The 27750-nt window shown below is 42.7% G+C and overlaps 1 protein-coding gene across 8 annotated transcripts in view; it reads right to left on the bottom strand.

The window, feature by feature from the left end:
- The window catches only part of LOC110497688 (neuronal PAS domain-containing protein 3), a 371078-nt gene that overhangs the window by 11472 nt on the left and 331856 nt on the right, over positions 1-27750 (bottom strand). For all 8 annotated transcript variants that reach the window (XM_090211028.1, XM_036954672.2, XM_036954671.2 and 5 more), the window contains 3 exons: positions 14481-14599; positions 3710-3903; positions 2644-2750 (listed from right to left, as the gene is read on the bottom strand). In XM_090211028.1, the coding sequence (XP_090067154.1) occupies positions 2644-2750; positions 3710-3903; positions 14481-14599 (420 nt within the window). The remainder of the gene's footprint in view (positions 1-2643; positions 2751-3709; positions 3904-14480; positions 14600-27750) is intronic.

The raw sequence follows: 27750 nt of genomic DNA on the forward strand, positions 1-27750 counted from the left end.
TTATCCTCATACAGGCCACGCTATCATTAGATATGGGGTGATAATGTCACTGACGATGATAATGATGGGAATATTTCAATGATGATGATAATGATGGGAATATGTCATGATGAAACCATCAATAGAAAATAGGAATTTAGCAAAGTCATTATTTTGTCCGGGGGAATTGAGAGGCCTTAGTTTTCCGAATCCCAATTGCTCAAATAATTCCCATGGCTTTCTTCTCTAACAGTAGATACAGTATAATATACCTTGATGAAATCGATATCGAATCCACTAACGGCCATACTAAGGGGACAAACATTGGAAATTAGTGCACGCTTAAGTGCGATGCTGCAATTCATCTGACTTGTTCATTCCACGTGTCAATATTTAAATTGCATCCGTCACTAACTCAAACATAAACTATTCAATAAATATACTGAACAAAAATATAAACGCAACATGCAACAATTTCAAAGATTTTACTGAGTTACAGTTCCTATAAGGAAATCAGTCAATTGCAATACATTTATTAGGCCCTAATCTACGGATTTCACATGACCTATCAGGGGTGCAGCCGTGGGTGGGCCTTGGCAAGCATAGGCCCACCCACTTGGCAGCCAGGCCCACACACTTGGCAGTCAGGCCCACCCACTGGGGAGCCAGGCCTACCCACTGGGGAGCCAGGCCCACCCACTGGGGAGCCAGGCCCAGCAAATCAGAATGAGTTTTTCCCCACTAAAGGGCTTTATTACAGACATAAATCACCCCTTATTTCAGCTCATGAAACATGGGACCAACACTTTATATGTTGCGTTTGTTCAGTGCAAATAAATGAAATAAATATTTAGCAGCATTGCACACTCAACCAATTCCAAGCTAATGCACTGACTGTAAGTTGATTAAAGCCTGGGTGGAGCATCAGATGTAATAGATAGGAGACAGCCAGGGGTAGCTGGAGATATGCAATGGTGGAGCCACTGTTCGCTGCTACTGCCTCAATCTGCCTGCCTAAGCCTGTCTTATCAATGCGATCCATGGGCAACACTCCCTCTCTAACTCTCCCTCTGCTGGGTTTCAAATCAGCCGCTAATGGACCCAATCTGGTGCCTTTTTAAGGCGAAGGGACAGTTCCATGCAGCAGTAATTGTGCTCTAATTCAGTTGAACTCCCAATATCTAATCAGACGGCTCCAAATTCCCTGGCCAAGGAGGCAACCCCAAGGACACTTGTTCTACCTGCCCGGCAAACACCTAATAAAGCAAGGGAATTTACACCCTACAATCCAGCATACAGCACAAAGGGGAAACCCAGGACGCAGCTGAGCTCACGGGACTCCAAAAATGGCAGCCTGCCTAGTACTGAATCCACGTCGCAAAGCCCAATGAAATGGTGCACTGCTCACGCAACGCCTCCTCAGTTTTTACCAGCCACAGTAAAGGTTTAATTGGCGAAACAAACATAGCAAATCATGGCACGTTTTGGGGAAAAAAGGTCAAATAAGCAGAGCGTACCTCGTGCCATGGGCTATAAAAACTGCTCAGTTGGGGTAAAGATGCAAAGACATCTTACAAAGATGACCGCCACTCTTAAAGTAAACTTAGTTCAAAGTTGAACATAAACAAATAAAGAAGACATGCAGAATGGAATGTTGGGAGTGAACTTGATATCACTTTCACTGGGGTCTTGGTTTCCCTTCTCCCTCCCTGGGATCTTGGTTTCCCTTCTCCCTCCCTGGGGTCTTGGTTTCCCTTCTCCCTCCCTGGGGTCTTGGTTTCCCTTCTCCCTCCCTGGGGTCTTGGTTTCCCTTCTCCCTCCCTGGGGTCTTGGTTTCCCTTCTCCCTCCCTGGGGTCTTGGTTTCCCTTCTCCCTCCCTGGGGTCTTGGTTTCCCTTCTCCCTCCCTGGGGTCTTGGTTTCCCTTCTCCCTCCCTGGGGTCTTGGTTTCCCTTTTCCCTCCCTGGGGTCTTGGTTTCCCTTCTCCCTCCCTGGGGTCTTGGTTTCCCTTCTCCCTCCCTGGGGTCTTGGTTTCCCTTCTCCCTCCCTGGGGTCTTGGTTTCCCTTCTCCCTCCCTGGGGTCTTGGTTTCCCTTCTCCCTCCCTGGGGTTTGGAGACCTACTGACCTACAGTATGGGGAGGATTTATTTCAATGGCACATAGTTCTAGAGCCCTTGATGTTGCCACCCCCAGAGATTTCCCCTGTCCAAAGTAAGTCACCGAGGCAGATCACAATGGGATCATCTAGTTGTCTCTCTACAGGCCGATTACACTGATTCCGGCTTTAGCTCAGTGGACTAACCCAGTCTTGTGGCAGGTAGGTAGACCTGAGTTCAAAACCCAGATGGTCACAGAGGCAGATCATCTAGATGTTGTCTCTCTTCAGGCCTATTACACAGATTCTGTACACCGACAAGATCAACAACAACTTTGTTCCTGAACAACAACAGCTCTGCAGTGAAGCAGATGAGGACCAATGCTTTTGGTGTTGGGTGGAGAGATGACGCTGGAGATAATTGTGACCGTTGACCTAATCTGCCCCGAGTGACCACTACCCATAACAAAAAGCAATCCTAAATCAGGAACGTTACTCTGCAATAAAGTGTTCATAATAAGTTGTGGTCAATACTGAAATGTTGTGGTAACGTTTAAAGTATAATACTCACAGTCTAAATGGCTGTGCCGGATACCCTCCACATCCTCCGCATGAATGAACTGGTAGCACCTCTTCCCTACGATGTCCACTGGCGTCAGGTCCATGTAGTCGCTAATTCTACAACAGGGATTTGAACAGGATTCAGCATGTAAGGCAAGAGAAGAAGCAGCAACGGAAACAGAGAGAAAGATTCGAATGGGGTGTCATTACAGTGTAACCAGACAGGCAATTTTTCTTGTCACCCTGATATGTCAAACTAATGACTCTGAGGCAGATAAGCCCACGTATAACTCAGAACATTCAGGGACAAAAGGCTATTATGGAACCTAGGATGTCTTCCCATTCCACATGATAAAATGCCTATCACTTAGTATTGAATATCATCTATCCCTTCTTTTTTTGGTTCACCCAAAAGCAATCTGTCCACTATCTGTCTTAAATATTGTGCGGTTATTTTCTGATATTTCTAGTCTCCCACAAACCCTATGAAACAGATGAAAGAAGTCCTGATCAGTTTCCTTTTTTATTTTCCCAGAAAGGCTGAGACTATCTCACTGTAAAACTGACTGTCCAGATGTGATTTCCCCATAAATAACTGACTGTCTGGCAGACAGCGGTAAAATACATCTCAGTGATCTCAATCCCGTAGAGATGAGGACGGGTAGCAAAGAAATACAATGCACAAGATGAGGTGTACAATACATCGGCCTATTACGGTGCAATTTCCAAACAAATCATACAAATAACAACACTGTAGTGATTAGAGGGTAACTACCTACACAGGTATAAGAGCAACGTCATGTCAAGTGTTACCCATGATCCATTGTGGATATATTGGTTGTAAGAACCCCTTTTATGTAGTTGTAACAACATTGACATGGGTGATCAAAGTGTTAACAAATGAAGTGAGTAGTTCTGTGATACATATTTTATCATCATGTGTATTTTACTAGAATGTGTATTTCATTATCCAAACTATTCATCCCTCATTGAAATGCACTCTTCTCTTGGTGAATACCCATGCATTTCAGTTATGTATTTGACAGTCATGTGGGTAAGGTAAAGTCAAGTCTTACCTATTCTCGCAGTAGACAATGTTGAGGTCCATGTTGACCCGGGTGACAAACATTTGGCAGTCTATGCGCACCTCGTTGATGGTGGGAGGGGGGAGGGCGTGGGCTACCACCACCATGCCCATGATCTGAATGGGTACAGACCGACTGTGGGTCAATGCCATCCGGATTCTCAGCCTGCCTGTAACATGGATCACCTATATGAGGAGAGAGAGAGAGAGAGAGAGAGAGAGAGAGTTTCAGTCCAAAAGCAGTGATGGAGAATTCTAAACAAAAAATATAGACAGAGAATGGAGGTAGGACACAAATGTTTTCTCCTGAAATGATATTCTACACAAGAGAAGAGAGAGAGAGTTGAAGGTCCTAATTATTGCTAGCTTTAAAGTTTCAGCTAAGCTTTAAAGTCTTTGTAGCTCCATTTTGCCCTAGAGGAGGAATTGAATAGATATGCACACTACACTTTCAGATCCATCCATTTTAATCACTGCCAGTACACCCAGGGGGAATTGTTTTGTAGTCTTTAAACTACTGACACTGGCCTCTCAGTGGCACACCTCTGAGATTGGTGAGACGCGATTATCATCATTCACACAGACAGTTCCTGCTCCCTAAACTCATTCAAAGCCTCAGACCATAGGGGACCTCGGTGCCTCTCCTGCTTCACCAGGGACAGGCAACCCTCAACAATGGGAATGAGACATTGAATGCCAATTGGGATAGAGAGACAGAGAGACACACACACACACACACAAAAAGAACAACCCTATTTCAGACATGGTGTTGTTTTTGGAGCTTGGGAAGCTAACAGAACATTGACATGTTACAATGGCCCCGTCAGAGTGCTGGCCCAGGAGGAAAATGGTTTTGATGGTGTATGATATCTCCTTTTCAAAGGGAAACGATCAGTGATTGTGACGTGCTAGAAGCCATCATCAGTTTCCACAGTTAAATGATACTGACTCCTTTCCCCTGGAGTTTCTCCAGACAAAGAAGAACTGTGAATTGTCGTTTCAAACCCATTTTGAATGCAACTAAACTCTGTATAGGACATCCAATGGCATAGTTGAACATTTTTAAACAGTGTGAGAATCAAAAGAGTAGAAAGTGGGTACGAGCCCAGACCTGCTAAAACACACAAAACAGAATGCTAGGAGAGAGGCATTTTGGGGCTGAAGATTACAGCCTGTCTAGGGCTTGAAGTCACGCTGCTCTCAAATAGAGTACTGTTTTTTTTTTTTTAAGTTGAAGAGTGCAGTGAGACCTTGTTCAAGATCACCAGGGGAATGACTGTGAAGAACAGTTAAGAACAGTAACAGGTACTCTCAATCGGCTACCCATGTATATTATATTCTGTTCAATATGCCCCCCATGATTTGCAGTTACAGTCATTTCTGCAACATGTTAATCAGCTACTGTGCAGAATATACAGTGCATTCGGAAAGTATTCAGACCCCTTGACATTTTCCACATTTTGTTACTTTACAGCCTTACTCTAAAATGTATGAAATAGTTATTTTTCTCCCTCATCAATCTACACACGATACCCCATAATGACAAAGCAAAAACAGGTTTTTAGAAATTATTGCAAATTGTTCAAATAAAAAAAATGAAAAAAAGCATTTACAGCCTTGAGTCTTCTTGGGTATGATGCTACAAGCTTCACAATGTTGCCACCTCCATGCTTCACCGTAGGGATGGTGCCAGGTTTCCTCCAGATGTTACGCTTGGCATTCAGGCCAAAAAGGTCAATCTTGGTTTCGTCAGACCAGAAAATTTTGTTTCCCATGGTCTGAAAGTCTTTAGGTGCCTTTTGGCAAACTCCAGGTTTGTCATGTGCTTTTTACTGAGGAGTTGCTTCCGTCTGGTCACTCTACAATAAAGGCCTTATTGGTGGAGTGCTGCAGAGATGGTTGTCCTTCTGCAAGGTTCTCCCATTTCCACAAAGGAACTCTGGAGATCTGTCAGAGTGACCATTGGGTTCTTTGTTACCCCCTTGACCGAGGCACTTCTCCCCCGATTGCTCAGTTTGGCCAGGTGGCCAACTCTAGGAAGAGTCTTGGTGGTTCCAAACTTCTTCCATTTAAGAATGATGGAGGCTACTGTGTTCTTGGGTACCTTCAATGCTCCAGAAATTTGTTGGTACCCTTTTCTAGATCTGTGCCTTGACACAATACTGTCTCGGAGCGCTATGGACAATTCCTTCAACCTCATGGTTTGATTTTTTTCTCTCTGACATGCACTGTAAACTGTGGGACCTTATATAGACAGGTGTGTGCCTTTCCAAATCATATCCAATCAATTGAATTTACCACAGGTGGACTCCAATCAAATTGTAGAAACATCTCAAGGATGATCAATGGAAACAGGATGCACCTGAATTCAATTTTGAGTTTAATAGCAAAAGGTCTGAATATGTATATAAATAAGGTTAAGATTTCCCTTCACTGGAACTAAGGGGCCTAGCACAAACCATGAAAGACAGCCCCAGGCCTCCTGAGTGGCGCAGTGCATGGCAGTGCTAGCTGTGCCACTAGAGATTCTGGGTTCGAGTCCAGCCAGCCACGACGAGAGACCCATGGGGCTGCCCACAATTGGCCCAGCATCACCCGGGTTAGGGGAGGGTTTGGCCGGCAGGGAGATCCTTATCTCATCGCGCACTAGTGACTCCTGTAGTGGGCTGGGTGCAGTGCACGCTGACAGTCTCCAGGTGTATGGAGTTTCCTCTGACACATTGGTGTGGCTGGCTTCTTGGTTAAGTGGGCATTGTGTCAAGAAGCGGTGCGGCTTGGTTGGGTTGTGATTTTCGGAGGACGCATGGCTCTCGGCCTACCAATTGGATACCACAAAATTGGGGAGGAAAAGGGGTAAAAGAAATAAATATACAGTGCCTTGCGAAAGTATTCGGCCCCCTTGAACTTTGCGACCTTTTGCCACATTTCAGGCTTCAAACATAAAGATATAAAACTGTATTTTTTTGTGAAGAATCAACAACAAGTGGGACACAATCATGAAGTGGAACGACATTTATGGGATATTTCAAACTTTTTTAACAATTCAAAAACTGAAAAATTGGGCGTGCAAAATTATTCAGCCCCCTTAAGTTAATACTTTGTAGCGCCACCTTTTGCTGCGATTACAGCTGTAAGTCGCTTGGGGTATGTCTCTATCAGTTTTGCACATCGGGAGACTGACATTTTTTCCCATTCCTCCTTGCAAAACAGCTCAAGCTCAGTGAGGTTGGATGGAGAGCATTTGTGAACAGCAGATTTCAGTTCTTTCCACAGATTCTCGATTGGATTCAGGTCTGGACTTTGACTTGGCCATTCTAACACCTGGATATGTTTATTTTTGAACCATTCCATTGTAGATTTTGCTTTATGTTTTGGATCATTGTCTTGTTGGAAGACAAATCTCCGTCCCAGTCTCAGGTCAATTGCAGACTCCATCAGGTTTTCTTCCAGAATGGTCCTGTATTTGGCTCCATCCATCTTCCCATCAATTTTAACCATCTTCCCTGTCCCTGCTGAAGAAAAGCAGGCCCAAACCATGATGCTGCCACCACCATGTTTGACAGTGGGTTCATCTGTGTTGCTTTTACGCCAAACATAACGTTTTGCATTGTTGCCAAAAAGTTCAATTTTGGTTTCATCTGACCAGAGCACCTTCTTCCACATGTTTGGTGTGTCTCCCAGGTGGCTTGTGGCAAACTTTAAACGACACTTTTTATGGATATCTTTAAGAAATGGCTTTCTTCTTGCCACTCTTCCATAAAGGCCAGATTTGTGCAATATACGACTGATTGTTGTCCTATGGACAGAGTCTCCCACCTCAGCTGTAGATCTCTGCAGTTCATCCAGAGTGATCATGGGCCTCTTGGCTGCATCTCTGATCAGTCTTCTCCTTGTATGAGCTGAAAGTTTAGAGGGACGGCCAGGTCTTGGTAGATTTGCAGTGGTCTGATACTCCTTCCATTTCAATATTATCGCTTGCACAGTGCTCCTTGGGATGTTTAAAGCTTGGGAAATCTTTTTGTATCCAAATCCGGCTTTAAACTTCTTCACAACAGTATCTCGGACCTGCCTGGTGTGTTCCTTGTTCTTCATGATGCTCTCTGCGCATTTAACGGACCTCAGACTATCACAGTGCAGGTGCATTTATACGGAGACTTGATTACACACAGGTGGATTGTATTTATCCTCATTAGTCATTTAGGTCAACATTGGATCATTCAGAGATCCTCACTGAACTTCTGGAGAGAGTTTGCTGCACTGAAAGTAAAGGGGCTGAATAATTTTGCACACCCAATTTTTCAGTTTTTGATTTGTTAAAAAAGTTTGAAATATCTAATAAATGTCGTTCCACTTCATGATTGTGTCCCACTTGTTGTTGATTCTTCACAAAAAAATACAGTTTTATATCTTTATGTTTGAAGCCTGAAATGTGGCAAAAGGTCGCAAAGTTCAAGGGGGCCGAATACTTTCGCAAGGCACTGTATATATATATATATATATATATATATATATATATATATAACATAAAAACAGCCCCAGACCATTATTCCTCCTCCACCAAACTTTACAGTTGGCATTGTGGCATGTAGCGCCCTCCTGGCATCCGCCAAACCCAGATTTGTCCGTCGGACTGCCAAATGGGGAAGCGTGATTCATTACTCCAGAGTCCAATGGTGGCTAGCTTTATAGCACTCCTGTCAACGCTTGGCATTGCGCATGGTGATCTTAGGCTTGTGTGTGTGCTGCTCGGCCATGGAAACCCAGCTCACAGCAGTTCTTGTGCTGAAGTTGCTTCCAGAGGCAGTTTGGAACAACCGAGGACAGACGATTCAGCATACTTTTGTCCACATACTTTTGCATATATAGTGTATGCGTTAGATATATTTGATGTGTTAGATACTGTATTTTCTATATTTTAAATATGTGATCGATATATACAGTGCTTTCAGAAAGTATTCACACCCCTTTACTTTTCCACATCTTTGTAGTTTTACAGCCTGAATTTAAAATGGATTAAATTCAGATTTTGTGTCACGGATCTACACACAATACCCCATATTTTCAAGGTGAAATTTTGTTTGTAGAACATTTTTTTTATTAATAAAAAATGTCAAGCTGAAATGTTTTGAGTTAAGTATTCAACCCCTTTGAATACTTAACTCAGGCCTAACTAAGTTCAGGAGTAAACAAATCGCATAACAAGTTGCATGGACTCATTCCATGTTTAATAATAGTGGTTAACATGATTTTTTGAATGACTACCACATCTCTGTACCCCACACATACAATTATCTGTAAGGTCCCTCAATCGAGTAGTGAATTACAAGCACAGATTCAACCACAAAGACCAGGGAGGTTTTTCAATGCCTCACAAAGAAGGTTGGTAGATGTATAAAAATTACAAAGGAAGATGCTGAAAATCCCTTTGAAATGTTAAAGTTATTAATTAGGCTTTGGATGTTGTATCAATACACCCAATCACTACAAAGATACAGGCTCTTTCCTAATAGTTGCCAGAGAGGAAGGAAACCACTCAGGAATTTCACCATGAGACCAATGGTGATTTAAAAAAAGTTACAGTTTAATAGTAGTGATATCAAAAACTGAGGATGGATCAAGAACATTGTGATTACTCCACAATACAGGACAGATTGAAAAGGAGGCCTGTACAGAATACAAATATTCCACAATATGCATCCTGTTTGCGACAAAAACTACAAATAAATGTGGCAAAGAAATTAACTTTTATTCCTGAATACAAAGCTTTACGTTTGGGGCATATCCAAAACAACACATCACTGAGTACCACTCTTCATATTATCAAGCATAGTGGTGGCTGCATCATGTTATGGGTATGCTTGTCATCAGCTAGGCCAAGGAAGTTTTTTAGGATAAAAATAAACGGAATACAACTTTAACCACAGGCAAAATCCCAGAGGAAAACCTGGTTCAGTCTGCTTTCCACCAGATACTGGGAGATGAATTCCCCTTTCAGCAGGACAATAACCTGAAGCACAAGATCAAATATACACTGGAGTTGCTTACCAAGACGACATTGAATGTCCCTGAGTTTTGACTTAAATTGGCTTGAAAATATATGTCAAGACTTGAAAAATGGCTGTCTAGCAATGATCAACACTCAACCTCCCCCTTTTTCCTCCAAACATAACGATGGCCATTATGGCCAAACAGCTCTATTTTTGTTTCCCCAGACCAGAGGACATTTCTTGAAAAAGTAAGATCTTTGTCCCCATGTGCAGTTGCAAACAGTAGTCTGGCCTTTTTATGATGGTTTTGGAGCAGTTGTTTCTTCCTAGCTGAGCGGCCTTTCAGGTTATATCGATATAGGACTCGTTTTACTGTGGATATAGATACTTTTGTACCTGTTTCCTCCAGCATCTTCACAAGGTCCTTTGCTGTTGTTCTGGGATTGATTTGCACTTTTCGCACCAAAGTACGTTCATCTCTAGGAGACAGAACGTGTCTCCTTCCAGAGCGGTATGGCGGCTGCGTGGTCCCATGGTGTTTATACTTGCGTACTATTGTTTGTACAGATGAATGCGGTACCTTCAGGCATTTGGAAATTGCTCCCAAGGATGAATTTTCCAAGCTGTTTAAAGGCACAGTCAACTTAGTGTATGTAAACTTCTGACCCACTGGAATTGTGATACAGTGAATTATAAGTGAAATAATCTGTCTGTAAACAATTGTTGGAAAAATGACTTGTGGCATGCACAAAGTAGATGTCCTAACCGACTTGCCAAAACTATAGTTTGTTAACAAGACATTTGTGGAGCGGTTGAAAAACTAATTTTAATGACTCCAACCTAAGTGTATGTAAACGTCCGACTTTAACTGTATGTATCATGTCAATCAATGTCTGGTTGGTCCATTCAGAATCACTCTGCATATGAGAGTTCCCTACAGTCCGTTGGGCAGCAAAGTGTTGGACAGATCTAGGGCGGCAGGTAGCCTAGTGGTTCAAATCCCTCAGCTGACTAGGTGAAAAATGTGACATCTTTCAAATAGTTTTAGTGTTTTCTTTAGCCTGCCTGAAACCTGGGTTTTCCAACTTCTCAACTTCTCAGTGTGCCAGGCAAGCTCAATCAAGCCCAGCTTTAGTATTTGAAATGATTTGAAATAGTACTTGAACCCAGGTCTGGAACAGTCTGCCGATCAGGCTCACACATCAGTCAGACAGTATGCTGTCTATCTTGATCAGACCTCAGAGTGACGGCCAGGCAGGTGCTGACACACATTTGACAAGGCTGTTGGTTGGCAGGTTTCAATAGGACATCACAGCAGCACAACGAAACCAGGGCAGAGGAAGACATCTAATGACTGTACTGGCTGGATGGAACAAGCCCATGATGCTTTGCTCCAGAGGACACCATCCCATGCAAAAATAAAATACACACTGCTCTGCTTCACTCAATTGAATACAAAGGAGCTCTCTGTTAAATAAATAAACATTCAAATGTATTAAAAACGTACAAAATGGAAATTATATTTTCAGAAGCCCAAAGCTTGGGGCATTAAAAGTTAGTTTGAAAAAGACAACTTTTCAAGTAATTGCCACAAAGCAAACGGCGGCTAGCTAGATTGCTGCAGGAGTGCTCTTGGCAAGAACATCATAAGCTCTGGCGAAACATTAAATATGCTCAAGCAGCTAAATGCAAACTGACACGGCAAGGGTTCACAACAGCGGCAGTGAGAGGCAGATGAATAGCATATCTCAATTTAATACAAGCCAACATAACAAAGGGATCAATTTTTATAATTCATGGTTCAGCACACAATGCACTCTCTCCCCCGCCAGTGAATATAGAAGAGGTATACATAAGAAATAAGATTCATCTGTTCCCAGGGATTCTCTGGAGTGCTTTTGAAATGTGATACAGCACAAATAATGATGGAGAACCTTTACATGAGCGCATTAAATGAGATGGGCTGAGATCTGTTTAAAAAAGATGGGTTTAAAGCTAGAGCAGAATTCACTTTGATTTGACCTCCAGAGTGAAGTGGGGATATAAGCGGCCATGATGCGTGCCGCCGACGCTGCCGTGCATCACCTCGCTTCGCCGCCCGGGCTCTCAGCTGGAGGAGCAGATCACCTAATGCCTGGTGGATGCTGTATGCAAAATTCATACCTACCAACCACCCGCCTGTAACAACACAAGTGTTGACTTAATTTAAAGTAAACGCAATAAGAGGTGTCCTTGTCTGGCCTGTAATGTATGCATGTGTGTGTATGTGAATATTTATGCCTGGGCACCATGGCGTCCATACTTCATGGTTATTTGCATATGTCTGGGTGGACATGGCAAACAACATGGGAGATGTAGAACTATGGAAAGAGACTTTTGGATTCTCTCTCTCTCTCTCTCTCTCTCTCTCCCTCTCTCTCTCTCTCTCTCTCTCTCTCTCTCGCTCTCTCTCTCTCTTTATTTATGTACACAGGGACTCATTATGGATGGGCTGTAGGAACAGAAAAAGGGCACCCAACACTTTCCCACTTCCGCCACTTCCTGTCCTTTTCTCCTCTCTCCCTCTCTCTCTCTCTCTCTCAGGAAGAGCCACCCATTATCGTCCAAGACCAACGAAACCCAATTGTTGGTGTCAAGTCAGACGGTCAATTTCTTTCTACCTTCTCATTCTTAGTCCGGCAAACTTTGCTACTGCAAATACAATATACAATAAAGGCATTGGAGAGATATATCCAATCCCACTCCACTGCTGTTGGGTTTACCCTTGAGAACACAAAGTGCATTAGGGTGGGATAATGCCAGAATGAGGCCAGACACAGACAAAGAGACAGAGATGATATGGAGATCCTTGGAGAGAGATAGAGGCATCAGGATGAGGCTGGGCTCGTCCCTGTGTGTCCTTACAGCCCATCGCATCAGCCTTAATCCTATATCTCTGTTCCAAACCCCAGAAGCCACACATCTTATCAACTTAATGTTGAGCCTGCTTGACTTTTTCTCGATAAAATAATGTTTTACACCGACAGCTACAATTTGTCTGACATGCTATGAGTATAATGATGACTACAGTGCCGTAGAATTACATATAGAACGCCATACAAAATATTAAGAACATGGGCCAGCATCCCTGTGGAACGCTTTTGACACCTTGTGGGGGGGGGGGGGGTTCTTAAAGTTTTGTATATTCAGTGTATATACAGTGCCTTGGGAAAGTATTCAGACCCCTTGACTTTTTCCACATTTTGTTACTTTACAGCCGTATTCTAAAATTGATTAAATAAAAAAAATCTATCTATACACATTACCCTATAATGACAAATCGAAAACCTTTTTTTTTTTACATGTTAACAAATTTATAACAAAATGAAAAACAAAAATACCTTATTTACATAACTGTTCAAACCCTTTGATATGAGACTCGAAATTGAGCTCAGGTGCATCATGTTTCCCATTGATCATACTTGAGATGTTTCTACAACTTGATTGGAGTCCACCTGTAATGAATTCAATTGATTGGACATGATTTGGAAAGGCACACACCTGTCTATTTAAGGTCCCACAGTTGACAGTGCATGTCTGAGTTAAAACCAAGCCATGAAATCGAAGGAATTGTCCGTAGAGCTCCGAGACAGGATTGTGTCGAGGCACAGATCTGGAGAAGGGTACCAACACATTTCTGCAGCATTGAAGGTCCTCAAGAACACAGTGGCTTCCATCATTCTTAAATGGAAGAAGTTAAGAACCATCAAGACTCTTCCTAGAGCTGGCCGCCAGGCCAAATTGAGAATTTGGGGGAGAAGGGCCTTGGCCAGGGAGGTGACCAAGAACATGATGGTCACTCTGACAGAGCTCCAGAGTTCCTTTGTGGAGATTGGAGAACCTTCCAGAAGGACAACCATCTCTGTAGCACTCTACCAAAGCCTTTATGGTAGAGTGGCCAGACAGAAGCCACTCCTCAGTAAAAGGCACATGACAGCTCACTTGGAGATTTGCCAAAAGGCACCTAAAGGACTCTCAGACCATGAGAAACAAGATTCTCTAGTCTGATGAAACCAAGATTGAACTCTTTGGCCTGAATGCCAAGTGTCACATCTGGAGGAAACCTGGCACCATCCTTACGGTGAAACATGGTGGTGGCAGCATGGGGGGGTTGTTCCTAAAGGGTAAAATGTTAAAATCCTTGATGAAAACCTGCTCCAGAGCGCTCAGGACCTCAGACTGGGGAAAAGGTTCACCTTCCAACAGGACAATGACCATAAGCACACAGCCAAGACAACACAGGAGTGTCTTCGGGACAAGTCTCTGAATGTCCTTGCATGGCCCAGCCAGAGCCCGGACTTGAACCCGATCGAACATCTCTGGAGAGACTTGTAAATAGCTGCGCAGCGACGCTCCCCATCCAACCTTACAAAGCTTGAGAGGATCTGCAGAGAAGATTCAGAGAAACTCCACAAATACAGGTGTGCCAAGCTTGTTCTTCAACAAAATACTGAGTAAAGGGTCTGAATACTTATGTAAATTTGATATTTTTATTAAATTTGCAAAAACGTCTAAAAACCTGTTTTTGCTCTTTCATAATGAGGTATTGTGTGTAGATTGACGAGGGGAGAAAAAAATTATTTAATCGATTTTTGAATAAGGCTGTAACATAACAAAATGTGGAAAAAGTCAAGGGGCCTGAATACTGTCCGAATGCACTGTATGTAACACCATACTGCTGAGGGAATGTGGATTATAGGATCTCTGTGGCTTGGCCACTGTGCCTCTGGGTCTTACCTTGTAGCCTGAAGACTTGATGTGGACACCTCTCTTGGTCAGTGTGGACTTCATACGGATGAAGAAGGAGCGCTCTAGAGTGTTGTCTGGGGAAAGCAGGCTGGGGCTGGTGGACTCAACTGTGGAGGCAAACACACACACACACACACACACGGTTACTCTACATTACCTGGCCAATACATCTGTGTGTTTGTAGTAGTGTTTTGTAGTAGGCCTAAGAGAGGTGGCGTGATATTAAGTAAGATGGGCAGACGTAGTAACTTCTCATTGAGTTTCTATCATCTCCCAGGTAATCTTCTAGTTTGAAAAAAAAAAAAACTCAATGAAATCAACACAATACAAGTTGCCAATATAAGTTGGACAATGTTTTAATCATGTTCTGTAATAGCGTACAACCTCTGCTTCGTCTAACACTGTAATTGTTCAAAAGTCAAGTGCATGTTTCTTTTCATTGAGCTCAAGTGTAGTATGTATTCTCCATGAAGTACAATATTGCAATTTCATGTAATGGAATACTTATTAGAGTTGATTCACGTTTCTTTTTATATGCACAAACAAACAAGCGTGACATTGTCAATGAATTAGAGCTCATCTAACTCTAAACAATGATATTCATCCTTGATTCAACAAAGTTCAAGATCCGAAGTCAATTCTAAACATACGTTTGTCATCTTCGTCTCAACGCATTTAAAAACGACCACGACTGAGGTCAGTCTGAGTCTCGGCAACAGAACACAACGAGGATACCTATTAGTCAAAGGTGAAACGGCCCATTTGTCACTCTGTGTTCCTGCGCTCCTGATCAAGGCTTAATAATCAAATGCATATTCATAACATTCAATCCATCTGGGGGGATAATATAGGTGCAGACAGGCCCGCCCCTTCTTGTATCGCTGAGTGTGTGTGTGTGTGTAGACATTAAACTATACTTTTGGGGACCAGAAGTCCCAACAAGAACAGGTAACTAAGAAAAATTGGGTTGATTATTGATTAAAGGCTATTTCTAAAGAGCTAACTCTAATTAGAGTTTATGATTTGGATTAGAATTATGGTTAGGATTAAAATAAGGGGTTAACGGTAAGGTTTAGGGGCCTCCTGAATGGCGCAGCGATCTAAGGCACTGCGAGCGGCGTCACTACAGATCCAGGTTTGATACATGGCTTTGTCGCAGCCGGCCGCAACCGGGAGACCCATGAGGCGGCGCACAATTGGCCCAGAGTTGTCCAGGTTAGGGGAGGGTTGTCCTTGTCACATCGCGCACTAGCGACTCCTGTGGCAGGCCAGGTGCATAAACTCTGACACGGTCGCCAGGTGTACGGTGTTTCCTCCAACACATTGGTGCGGCTGGCTTCCGGGTTAAGCGAGCAGTGTGAAGAAGCAGTGCAGGTTGTGTTTTGGAGGACACACGGCTCTCGAGCGTTGCCTCTCCAGAGTCCGTATGAGAGTTGCAGCGCTGGGACAAGACTAAAACTACCAATTGTCTGGTGTCTGATGATTTAAAAATGTTTTGTAATTCTATTAATCTTACCCAGTTGATTAACTCACCCACTCGCTCAAATCTTAAATGCCCAGATAAATCTACCCTGATTGATTTGATATTGACAAATGTTCCACATAAATATTCTGTGGTTGGTGTTTTTTGTAATGATTGAAGTGACCACTGTGCTGTTGTTGCTGTTAGAAATAATAAGGTTCCAAAGACAAACCCACGTTTTATTCGTAAGAGAAATTTGAAGTGTTTTAATGAGCAGGCTTTCTTTAATGATTTGTTTTATTTGGACTGGAGCAGATTGAGTTTATCCCTGGTGTGAAAACTGCCTGGAAATTCTTTCATGGTGGTTTTTCCCAAATAGTAAACAAACATGCCCCATTCCGCAGGTTCAGGGTTAAAGGGCAGGATAATCCATGGTTTTCTTCTGAGCTGTCTTGTATTATTCACAACTGTAATCTAGCCTGGGCTAAAGCAAGGAAATCATGTTCTGATGCAGATTGGCTTCTTTTTAGGCAGTTACGAAACAAGTGTTATTTTCATCTCATGAAGGCCAAATCAGAATATTTTATGTCTGTTACCACTGATAACCTGAATGACCCTAGAAAGTTTTGGAAGGCTATTAAGTCTATGTCTGGTAACAGTAATGTTAATGAATTACCGTCATGTGTTTTGAAGGACTCTGATGCTGTATATGACAAAACTGAAATGCTGAATTGTTTCAATGAGCACTTTGTATCATCTGGTAGGCTGTTTGATTCAGTGTCCTCTGTCTCTGTACGACCCTGTGTGGATGAACCAGTGAGAGCTGGTCAAACTTTTAGCTTTTTGACATTCTCAGTGCAGGTGGTACATAAAGCCCTGCAATCCTTAGATCAGAGAAAGCCTGTAGGTCCTGATCTTTTGGATCCCTGCTTTTTAAATCTGGCAGCTGATTTCATAGCTGAACCACTTACATATCTGTTCAATCTAACCCTGAAATGTAATGAAATTCTGGAAATCAGCATTTGTCCTACCACATTTAAAATGGGGAGATCCAACTCTTTTAAATAATTATAGGCCAATCTCAAAGCTGTCACCGCTGGTGAAAATACTTGAAACCCTTGCGCGTGAACAGCTAAAAGAGTTTTTATTTACTAACTCTATTTTTTTTATCAACGTACTAATCGGGCTTCAGGAAGAATCATAGCACAATTACAGCAGCCATGAAGGTTTTAAATGATATCACTGAAGCCCTTGACAAAAAACAGCACCGTGTCTCACTTTTTATTGATCTCTCTAAGGCTTTTGATACAGTTGATCATGCTATACAAAGGCAAAGATTGTCGAGTGTAGGTCTTTCAGAGCATGCAGTTGCATGGTTTGCTAACTATCTGTCTGATAGAACTCAGTGCACTCAATTTGATGGGCTTATGTCTGTTAAATTGTCTGTCTTTAATGGTGTGCCCCAAGGCTCTGTACTTGGTCCTCTCGTATTCACTATTTATATAAATGATTTAGACAAAAATGTCCAAAATGCGCAACATTTTTATGCTGATGATACTGTTATTTACTGTTGTGCCTCGTCAACAACAATCAACAATTTACAAAAAAATTTACGCTGAAATTGGGATTTTATTTTAGGAATAAGGCCTGTTTTTCTTTTGAAGCCAGAAGGAGGCTAGTATCAGCTACATGTATGCCTTTACTAGACTATGGGGATATTTTATATATGAATGCTTCCGCTTAGTGTTTGAGATCAATTGACACCCTTTACCATGGCACTTTGAGATTTATTTTAAACTGCAAAACCCTTACGCACCACTGCACTTTGTATACCTGGCCTTCTCTAGTCACTCGTAGGCTCAGGCAAGGGTATATTTTTATTTACAAAGCCATTTTGGGTTTACTACCTTTTTATTTGGGCATTTTTATTGTTCAGAAATGTGGCGGGTACTCTCTTCGTTCGCTGGACTTTATCCTGCTAACTGTTCCAAATGTCCGAACTGAAAAGGGCTTTTATGTACTCTGTGCCATCGTCTTGGAACGCCTTACAAAATACTTTTAAACTGGAAGAACTTGTCCCGATTGGTATTTTTAAATCACTGGTGAATTATCTTGAGACTGATTCCTTGACCTGTCAATGTTTTTAATTTGCTGTTTTTGATTTGTTATACTCTTGTGAATTCCATGGTTTTTACTAGATTACTTGTAGTTTTTCATGTTGTTTGTCTGTAATTTTTGTAATGACTTGGTGCTGCCTATCTTGGCCAGGACGCTCTTGAAAAATATATTTTAAATCTCAATGAGCCCTTCCTGGTTAAATAAAGGTTAAATCAAATAAAACAAATTGGATATCATGAAATTGGGAAGGGGTAAAAATACACAACACATTCAATAAAATATTTTTTAAAAGATAAGCTTCAGGTTAAGGTTAAGGTTAGGTTTAGGGTTAAGGTTAGGTTTTGGGGTTAAGGTTAGGGTTAAGGTTAGTGTTAGGGTTAAGTTTAGTGTTAGGGTTAGGTTTAGGGTTAGGTGTTAGGGAGAATAGGATTTTGAATGGGAATCAATGTTGCGTCCCCAGGTTAGTTAAACAAGACCGTGTGTGTGTTTGTGTGTGTGTGTGCGTGTGCATGCGTTTGTCTCCCCTGACTGTCTCTGTCCCCAAAGCTGGACAGGACATTAGACAGCCTCCACTTTACTCTACAGGCAGACAGGCAGACACACAGCCATGGACAAGACTAGGAGATTACATTGAAATGGGATTACTAAAACAGCACACCTGGAAAATCCGGTTTTCTGCTACTCTGCATATAACAAGGCTGCAGTGACTTTGGGTCTCTGGAACCGGAAACAATGTGATCAGTGTAAAGGAGGAGGGTGGGGAAGGAGGGATGAAGGGAGGGGTGAGGGGTGCTGGTGCCATTCTCTTTCACAAGGCAACGGTTTTTTCTCTTCTTTTCTGAGGACATGAATTAAATGTCATTTAAAATCTAACCAGTCCTTTATCACTCTGGGGAGAAGCCAGAGCCATGTTATATTTAGTCATTTCATTTCTTCTGATTAAATATGAATTACTATGAAATTTTGCTCATCATCTAACACAGCAGAATACGCCAACAGCTTTTTAATACACTGTATAAGCAGCAGCAGCCACAAACTTCAGCAGTAGCTCTAGGAGTTTAATTCGCCTCTCTAATCCAATCACATCAACCTTATTTCTCTTATCACAGATTCCCATTTTGAATTAAATGAGCTCATTAGTTTTAATCAAAGGCAGAGAGATCAAAACGTACACTTAAATGCTTTAGATCAGAGCTGCCAGTCAGCTGCAGAGTTCTATTTTACTAAAACACAAGATCAGAGCCTCTTCGAACTGAGAATTTTCATTAGGGAAGGAGGGAAGGCACGAGCCAACCGACCGGCCTTAAAGACACAGAGCTCTTTTTTCACCCTACGGACGTCTAACTAAAGCAACATCAGAGTCATTTGTGAGGGGTTGGAGGGTGGTGGTGTGTTTCACCACCAGTGGGCTTCTGTTAGTTGGCGGTTATGATGTGAATGTGAATTACAGACTGGGCAATTTACGAGTCAGACACGGCGAACGGCATTGCAATACTTTCTTCATCAAACTAATGGTAATATCTGGTCTGTTGGAGCATTACTCTGATTATTATAGTGTGGCACAGGGGATAATTTGTGTTCCTAGATAGAGAGGCTGATTTCACATGATACTGTATTCGTCCCAAATGGCACCCTATTCCCTTTATAGTGCGCTACTTTTGAGACTTTACTCAAAATGAGTGCACTATATAGGGGAAAGGGTGCCATTTGGGACACACCCCGTGGTTCTATTGCGAGGGCAGCCCCAGCCCAATGAATGGTTTTTGATACTGCATGGGAGAATAATGATTTACTGTACTGTAGGTATGTGTTATAGGGTTGTAATACATTAAGTACCGTGCTAACACGTAAACCATAGAGTGATTGCCACCTAATCGTGTGGTCAAGTGACCATATTGAGATCCATGCATGTTTATGTTGATAGTAAAAAGAGAGCAGTGCCCAAACCTTGAAAGGTTAATGTAGCCTACCACATCTTTACATGTAGAGTAAGCAGCCGTCAAACATCAAGTGCCAGAGCACTTTGCAGTGAAATGTTAAACTATACAAGACAATAAGCTTTACAAGCCTGGATCGAATATAAAAAATGACACCATAAAAGATTACTTCTTAAAAAGATACAATTATTTGTGAGCATAATTTACGGTTTGGCATGGTCTTCCGGTCTGGATTCATTTTCCTGATGAAAGCCCTCAGAATGAACCGTCTCTGTGTGTAAGTGATGAGACGTTAAAAGTATTACTTTCTGCGCTGTGGTGTCGATTGTTGACCATCATCAATAACCCACTGGCAGTTCTTTATCCCCCTGTTGCTCCTCTCCTCTCCCTGACAACCCCCGTCACCATACCATTTCTACACACCTGGGATGACTCAGATGGGGAAGCTGCTACAAAGCCAAGACACTTCTACAAGCTACAAGCTCCCTGTCTTAAATGACTTATATGCCTTAGCCAGGCTCCCATACTCCGGCTGCTAATATTCCTCAATTTACATTTATATAAATATTAGTACCAATTCAAAGCGTCAAGCATTTAACGCACAGATAAATCAAGATAAAGTGTATAGCCCATGGCTCAGGCTCAGTGTGTCTGTCCTCCATATCTAGACGCGGGGAGGTCCTTGTCTCGCCCCGCTCTGATGAATGAGGGCCTCTCTCTGTACATTAGTAATGATATATAATGCACCAGGCCCTGTACTAATTGGAAGGCTCTGCTGGCTGGCTCCATATTGAGAGGTAGAGGGTGATTTTTCAATACAGCTCGCCTTTGTGTTTGGGAGAGAAAGTGTGTGTGTGTGTGTGTGTGTGTGTGTCTATGTGTGTGCGTGTGTGTGTCTATGTGTGTGTGTGTGTGTGTGTCTATGTGTGTGTGTGTGTGTGTGTCTATGTGTGTGTGTGTGTGTGTGTGTGTGTGTGTGTGTGTGTCTATGTGTGTGTGTGTGTGAGCGGGATATGAAACATACAGAGAGAGACTTGTATTGCAATGGCGGCATTAATAATTAGAGGTTGACAGGAAAAATGCCGTCAGGCACCTTGTCCTCCTCTGTCACTTGTGCCTCCTATCCTCTACACCCAGTAACCCTCTAGCCAACACTCCAAGGGAGGGAGATTAATTTAAAACATACAGCTATACCATGCCTCATTTCAGGCAGAGTGACATTCAAAAGAAATTAAAAATTAGATAATTTTCAGATTTTCCTGTATGGCAAATTCAAGATATCAACTAATGATTGAGGTACTATGACAGGTGTCCAGTTTAACAGTGGGAGTGTAAAGGGTGAATATATACTGTATTTCTCTCTAGAGTGGAGCACTGGATTCCTTTTTCTTTTTTCATCAAGGTCAATATCCTTCTTAAATGGTTGCCACTAGATGCCATTTCAACTTCATGCAATGCCACTGAGGCGGCTTGTGGTGGGAATCTGTACGTATCATACAGAGCTCTCCCTACAGGACCCCCTGAGACCTTTCAAGAGGCACCTCTTATATTGTAATACAATATAATAGCTGCAATTTCTTGACAGCCAATTTCGCTCTCCATCACTAAGTGCCCAGGCACTTTGCTGATTTCACAATACATCTCTAAAGATAAATTAGGATAAATAGAAGCAAATATGTTCCAATATGTTTCTCCTAGACCTAGTGATTACGTTAATTGATGAAAACACATTCTTCCAACCAAACATGGAGCACCTCTAATATAGCTTAATAAAGTGCTGATATGCCTTGGTTGACAATACAGAAAGTATTGCTATCTGGAAAATCGTAGAGGATACAAAAGGTGCTTCTAAAATAAGACTTTTAGTACCAGAGGAGTAACTTCTATATCATATACACTGAATAATAAAAACTGAAGTACCAACGTGGAAAGGAAAAACAAGGAAAAACACTTTGTTTGAAAACTAAACTTCCAAAGGTTTTCCCTGAAATATTCTCTAAACCCCCCTACATGTACGTAGTGCCAATATGATAACTACAACATGACAAACCATGAGTATAAATACACACATATAAGGGTCTACTCATAAATATATCCTTTATAAACTGGCCTGTTTCTCATTGGCTTGGAAAACGAAACGTCCAACGATTTCCCCTAAAACATTCTCTAAATCTCCTCCCTATTTGAGAGCCGTTGTATCTATCTAAGCTGGAACCCCACCCGAGTCACCATGTCAAGCTCTAGATGAAGGCAACGTGAGACGTGCTTACAGGCGTACGTTTACAGCCAAATGGAAGGATGAAGCGCTGACGCAACCACGATCAACACAGCAGATCAACACAGCAGATCAACACAGCAGATCAACACAGCAGATCAACACAGCAGATCAACACAGCAGATCAACACAGCAGATCAACACAGCAGATCAACACAGCAGATCAACACAGCAGATCAACACAGCAGATCAACACAGCAGATCAACACAGCATATCAACACAGCAGATCAATGCGGAGGTGCAAATAAAACCGAAAGGCCCCGAAGAGTGAAGTGATAATTCAATCCCGAGTTGTAAATGCTCTTTAAAAGGTTTTTCAAATTCATGTATTATTCCAATCAGGGAGCTACACCCATATAGTCCATCAACGTGAATAAATAAAAAAACAGGGGTCTTGTTGACTAACTAACAATCATTTCTAGTGTGTCTATTAAAATGCAAAAGGCTAAATCAGAAGCTTGCCAAAAGAGTTTGTCATAAAAAGAACTGAAGATGAATGTTGATCTCTTCAACATCAAGTTTTCTGATGCCCAGCCCGCATCTACATGCTGTTTGACATATCAGACCAGACTTCATAGAGACCTTCCATACGCTGATTATGGTTATCCCAACCACAAATACAGTACCAGTCAAAAGTTTGGACACACCTACTCATTCAAGGGTTTCTCTATTACTATTTTCTACACTGCAGAATAATAGTGAAGACATCACAACGATGAAATAACACATATGGAATCATGTAGTAACCAAAAAATTGTTAAACAAATCAAAATATATTTTATATTTGAGATTCTTCAAAGTAGCCACACTTTGCCTTTGATGACAGCTCTGCACACTCTTGGTATTCTCTCAACCAGCTTCATGAGGTAGTCACCTGGAATGCATTTCAATGAACAGGTGTGCCTTGTTAACAATTTATTTGTGGAATTATTTTCCTTCTTAATGCATTTGAGCCAATCAGTTGTGTTGTGACAAGGTAGGAGTGGTATACAGAAGATAGCCCTATTTGGTCAAAGACCAAGTCCATATTATGCCAAGAACAGATCAAATAAGCAAAGAGAAACAACAGTCCATCTTTACTTTAAGACATGAAGGTTAGTCAATACGGAAAGTTTCAAGTGCAGTCGCAAAAACCATCAAGCGCTATAAAGAAACTGGCTCTCATGAGGACCACCACAGGAAAGGAAGATGCAGAGTTACCTCCGCTGCAGAGGATAAGGTCATTAGAGCCTCAGAAATTGCAGCCCAAATAAATGCTTCACAGAGTTGAAGTAACAGACACATCTTAACATGAACTGTTCAGAGGAGACTGTGTGAAGCAGAGGTAGAGCAATGGCGCCGGAGAAGAAGGCTGATGTTTTACGTGTCCCCAACCGATTGTGTTTTTTGTTCGTTTATTTGCGTTGTTTGTAACGGTTTTCTTTTTTTTCTTATTCTGCACATAATGTTGCTGCTACCGTCTCTTATGACCGAAAATAACTTCTGGACATCAGGACAGCGATTACTCACCACGGACTGGGAGAAACCTTTTTTTCCTTTAACAAGTCCAACACGAATCATATACTGCTTTCTCGGGAACAGGCCCAGATCCCTGTCATTTGCGTGAAGAGGAGGCGGAGAAAAAGGGGCCAGAGGGCGGGCTGCCTTCTGAGAATTCGTAGGCGATCGAATAAACCTCCACTTCCTTCCATTCTGCAAGCAAAGGTACAATCTTTGGAGAAAAAAAATTGATGACCTACACGGAAGATTAAACTACCAATGGGACATTCAAAACTGTAACATCTTATGCTTCATGGAGTCGTGGCTGAACAACGACAATATCAACATACACCTGGCTGGTTATACGCTGTAGCGGCAGGATAGAACAGCGGTGTCTGGTAAGACAAGGGGCGGCGGACTATGTCTTTTTGCAAACAACAGCTGGTGCACAATATCTAAGAAAGTCTCGAGCTATTGCTCGTCTGAGGTAGAGTATCTCATTATAAGCTGCAGACCCACTATCTACCTAGAGAGTTTTCATCTGTATTTTCGTAGCTGTTTACATTCTACCACAGACGGAGGCTGGCACTAAGACAGCATTGAATGAGCTGTATTCCGCCATAAGCAAACAAGAAAACGCTCACCCAGAGGCGACGCTCCTAGTAGCCGGGGACTTTAATGTAGGGAAACTTCAATTTGTTTTACCTCATTTCTATCAGCATGTTAAACGTGCAACCAGAGGAAAAAAACTCAGAGACACATACAAAGCTCTCCCTTGCCCTCCATTCGGCAAATCTGACCATAATTCTATCCTCCTGATTCCTGCTAACAAGCAAATATTAAAGCAGGACGCACCAGTGACTAGATCAATAAAGAAGTGGTCAGATGAAGCAGATGCTAAGCTACAGGACTGTTTTGCTAGCACAGACTGGAATATGTTCCGGGATTCCTCCGATGACATTGAAGAATACACCACATCAGTCATTGGCCTCATCAATAAGTGCATCGATGACGTCGTCCCCATAGTGACAGTACGTACATAACCCAACCAGAAGCCATGGATTATAGGCAACATCCGCACTGAGCTAAAGGCTAGAACTGCCACTTTCAAGGAGCGGGACTTTAACCCAGAAGCTTATAAGAAATCCCGCTATGCACTACGACGAACCAACAAACAGGCAAAGCGTCAATACAGGACTAAGATCGAATTGTACTATACCGGCTCTGATGCTCGTCTGATGTGGCAGGGCTTGCAAACTATTACAGACTATAAAGGGAAGCACAGTTGAGAGTGTACTGCGGGCATGCGCTGACCCAGTGGCAAGTGTCTTCACTGACATTTTCAACCTCTCCCTGTCCGAGTCTGTAATACCAACATGTTTTAAGCAGACCACCATAGTGCCTGTGCCCAAGAACACTAAGGTAACCTGCCTAAATGACGACCAACCCGAAGCACTCACGTCTGTAGCCATGAAGTACTTTGAAAGGCTGGTCATGGCTCACATCAACACCATTATCCCAGAAACCCTAGATTCACTCCATTTTGCATACCGCCCCAACAGATCCACAGATGATGCAATCTCTATTGCCCTCCACACTGCCCTTTCCCACCTGGACAAAAGGAACACCTATGTGAGAATGATATTCATTGACTACAGCTTGGCGTTCAACACCACAGTACCCTCAAAGCTCATCAATAAACTAAGGACCCTGGGACTAAACACCTCCCTCTGCAACTGGATCCTGGACTTCCTAACGGGCCGCCCCCAGGTGGTAAGGGTAGGTAACAACACATCCGCCAAGCTGATTCTCAACACAGGGGCCCCTCAGTGGTGCGTGCTCAGTTCCTTCCTGTACTTCCTGTTCACTCATGGTTGCACGGCCAGGCACAACTCCAACACCATCATTAAGTTTACCAATGACACAACAGTGGTAGGCCTGATCACCGACAACGACGAGACAGAGACCTGGACATGTGGTGGAGGTCAGAGACCCGGTCGTGTGGTGCCAGGACAACAACCTCTCCCTCAACGTGATCAAGACAAAGGAGATGATTGTGGACTAAAGGAAAAAGAGGATTGAGCATGCCCCATTCTCATCGACGAGGCTGCAGTGGAGAAGGTTGAGAGCTTTAAGTTCCTTGGTGTCCACATCACCAACAAACTAACATGGTCCAAGCACACCAAGACAGTTGTGAAGAGGGCACGACAAAACCTATTCCACCTCAGGAGACTGAAAATATTTGGTATGAGTCCTCAGATCCTCAAAAGGTTCTACAGCTGCACCATCGAGAGCATCCTGACTGGTTGCATAACTGCCTGGTATGGCAACAACTCGGCTACCGACCGCAAGGCTCTACAGAGGGTCGTGCGAATGGACCAGTACATCACTGGGGCCAAGCTTCCTGCCATCCAGGACCTCTATACCAGGCGGTGTCAGAGGAAGGCCCTAAAAATTGTCAAAGACTCCAGCCACCCTAGTCATAGACGGTTCTCTCTGATACTACACGGCAAGCGGTACCCGAGCGCCAAGTCTAGATCCAAGAGGCTTCTAAACAGATTCTACCCACAAGCCATAAGACTGCTGAACATCTAATCGAATGGCTACCCAGACTAGTTGCATTGCCCCCACCCCTTCTTTTACACAGCTGCTACTCTGTTATTATCATCTATACATAGTCACTTTAATAACTTTACCTACATATACATATTACCTCAACTAACCGGTGCCCCAGCACATTGACTCTGTACCGGTACCCCCCTGTATATAGTCTCGCTATTGTTATAAATTTGAGATTTTTGGTTCCAACCGCCATGTCTTTGTGAGACGTAGAGTAGGTACATGGATGATATCCACATGTGTGGTTCCTGCTGTGAAGCATGGAGGAGGAGGTGTGATGGTGCTTTGCTGGTGACACTGTCAGTGATTTATTTAGAATTCAAGGCACATTTAACCAGCATGGCTACCAAAGCATTCTGCAGTGATACACCATCCCATCTGGTTTGCGCTTAGTGGGACTATCATTTATTTTCAGGACAATGACCCAACACACCTCCAGACTGTGTAAGGGCTATTTGACCAAGAAGGATAGACAGAGTGCTGCATCAGATGACCTGGCTACCACAATCACCTGACCTCAATTCAATTGAGATGGTTTGGGATGAGTTGAACAGCAGAGTGAAGGAAAGTCCGTTCAACTTTTCCAAAACTGTTGGAAAAGCATTTCAGGTGGAATGCCAAGCGTGTGCAAAGCTGTCATCAAGGCAAAGGGTGGCTACTTTGAGGAATCTAAAATCTAAAATATATTTTCATATAATAACACTTTTTTGGTTACTACATGATTCCATATGTGTTATTTCATAGTTTTTATGTCTTCACTATTATTCTACAAAGTAGAACATAGTAAATAATAAAGAAAAATCCTTGAATGAGTAGGTGTGTCCCAACTTTTGACTGGTACTGTATGTCTATCTAGACAAGATTCATGTTATTGTCCCTGAATGGACATTTGTCCAAGGGAGCTCCTCCCTGTCCTGTAACTGTACAGCCATAGCCAGTGGTCAGATAACATGCTCCCCTAGACATCCCCAGCCTGCCACCCTGTGGGGGAGCACAGGACAGGGGAGCACGGGGCGATGTGACCCAGGCCCATCCATTATTAATATGGTAATGGAGGTGACGCGGTGATATGGCGGGCCAGTTGTTATCAGCTGCAGGTCACTGTAGCCCCATGTCCACGCTGCGTTCCAAACAGCACAATATTCCCTACATAGTGCACTACTTTTGACAGTCAACACCAGATAAATGGCCTACTCTGTTCTTTTCTCATGACTTTGCCGTTTACGTGATTTGAAATGAAAGCGCGACGCTGAGGTGAGGGTGAGGTGGTGGGTGTCAGATTGAAAGCTAGATGGAGTAGATGAAGGTGTGTGTTTCTTCTTCCCTTATCATAACGGCCCACCCTGAATGTGACATAACAGTGCAGG

Source organism: Oncorhynchus mykiss, chromosome 19 (genome assembly GCF_057628025.1).
Source record: "Oncorhynchus mykiss isolate SJ-2025 chromosome 19, ASM5762802v1, whole genome shotgun sequence".
Taxonomy (NCBI): Eukaryota; Metazoa; Chordata; class Actinopteri; order Salmoniformes; family Salmonidae; genus Oncorhynchus; species Oncorhynchus mykiss.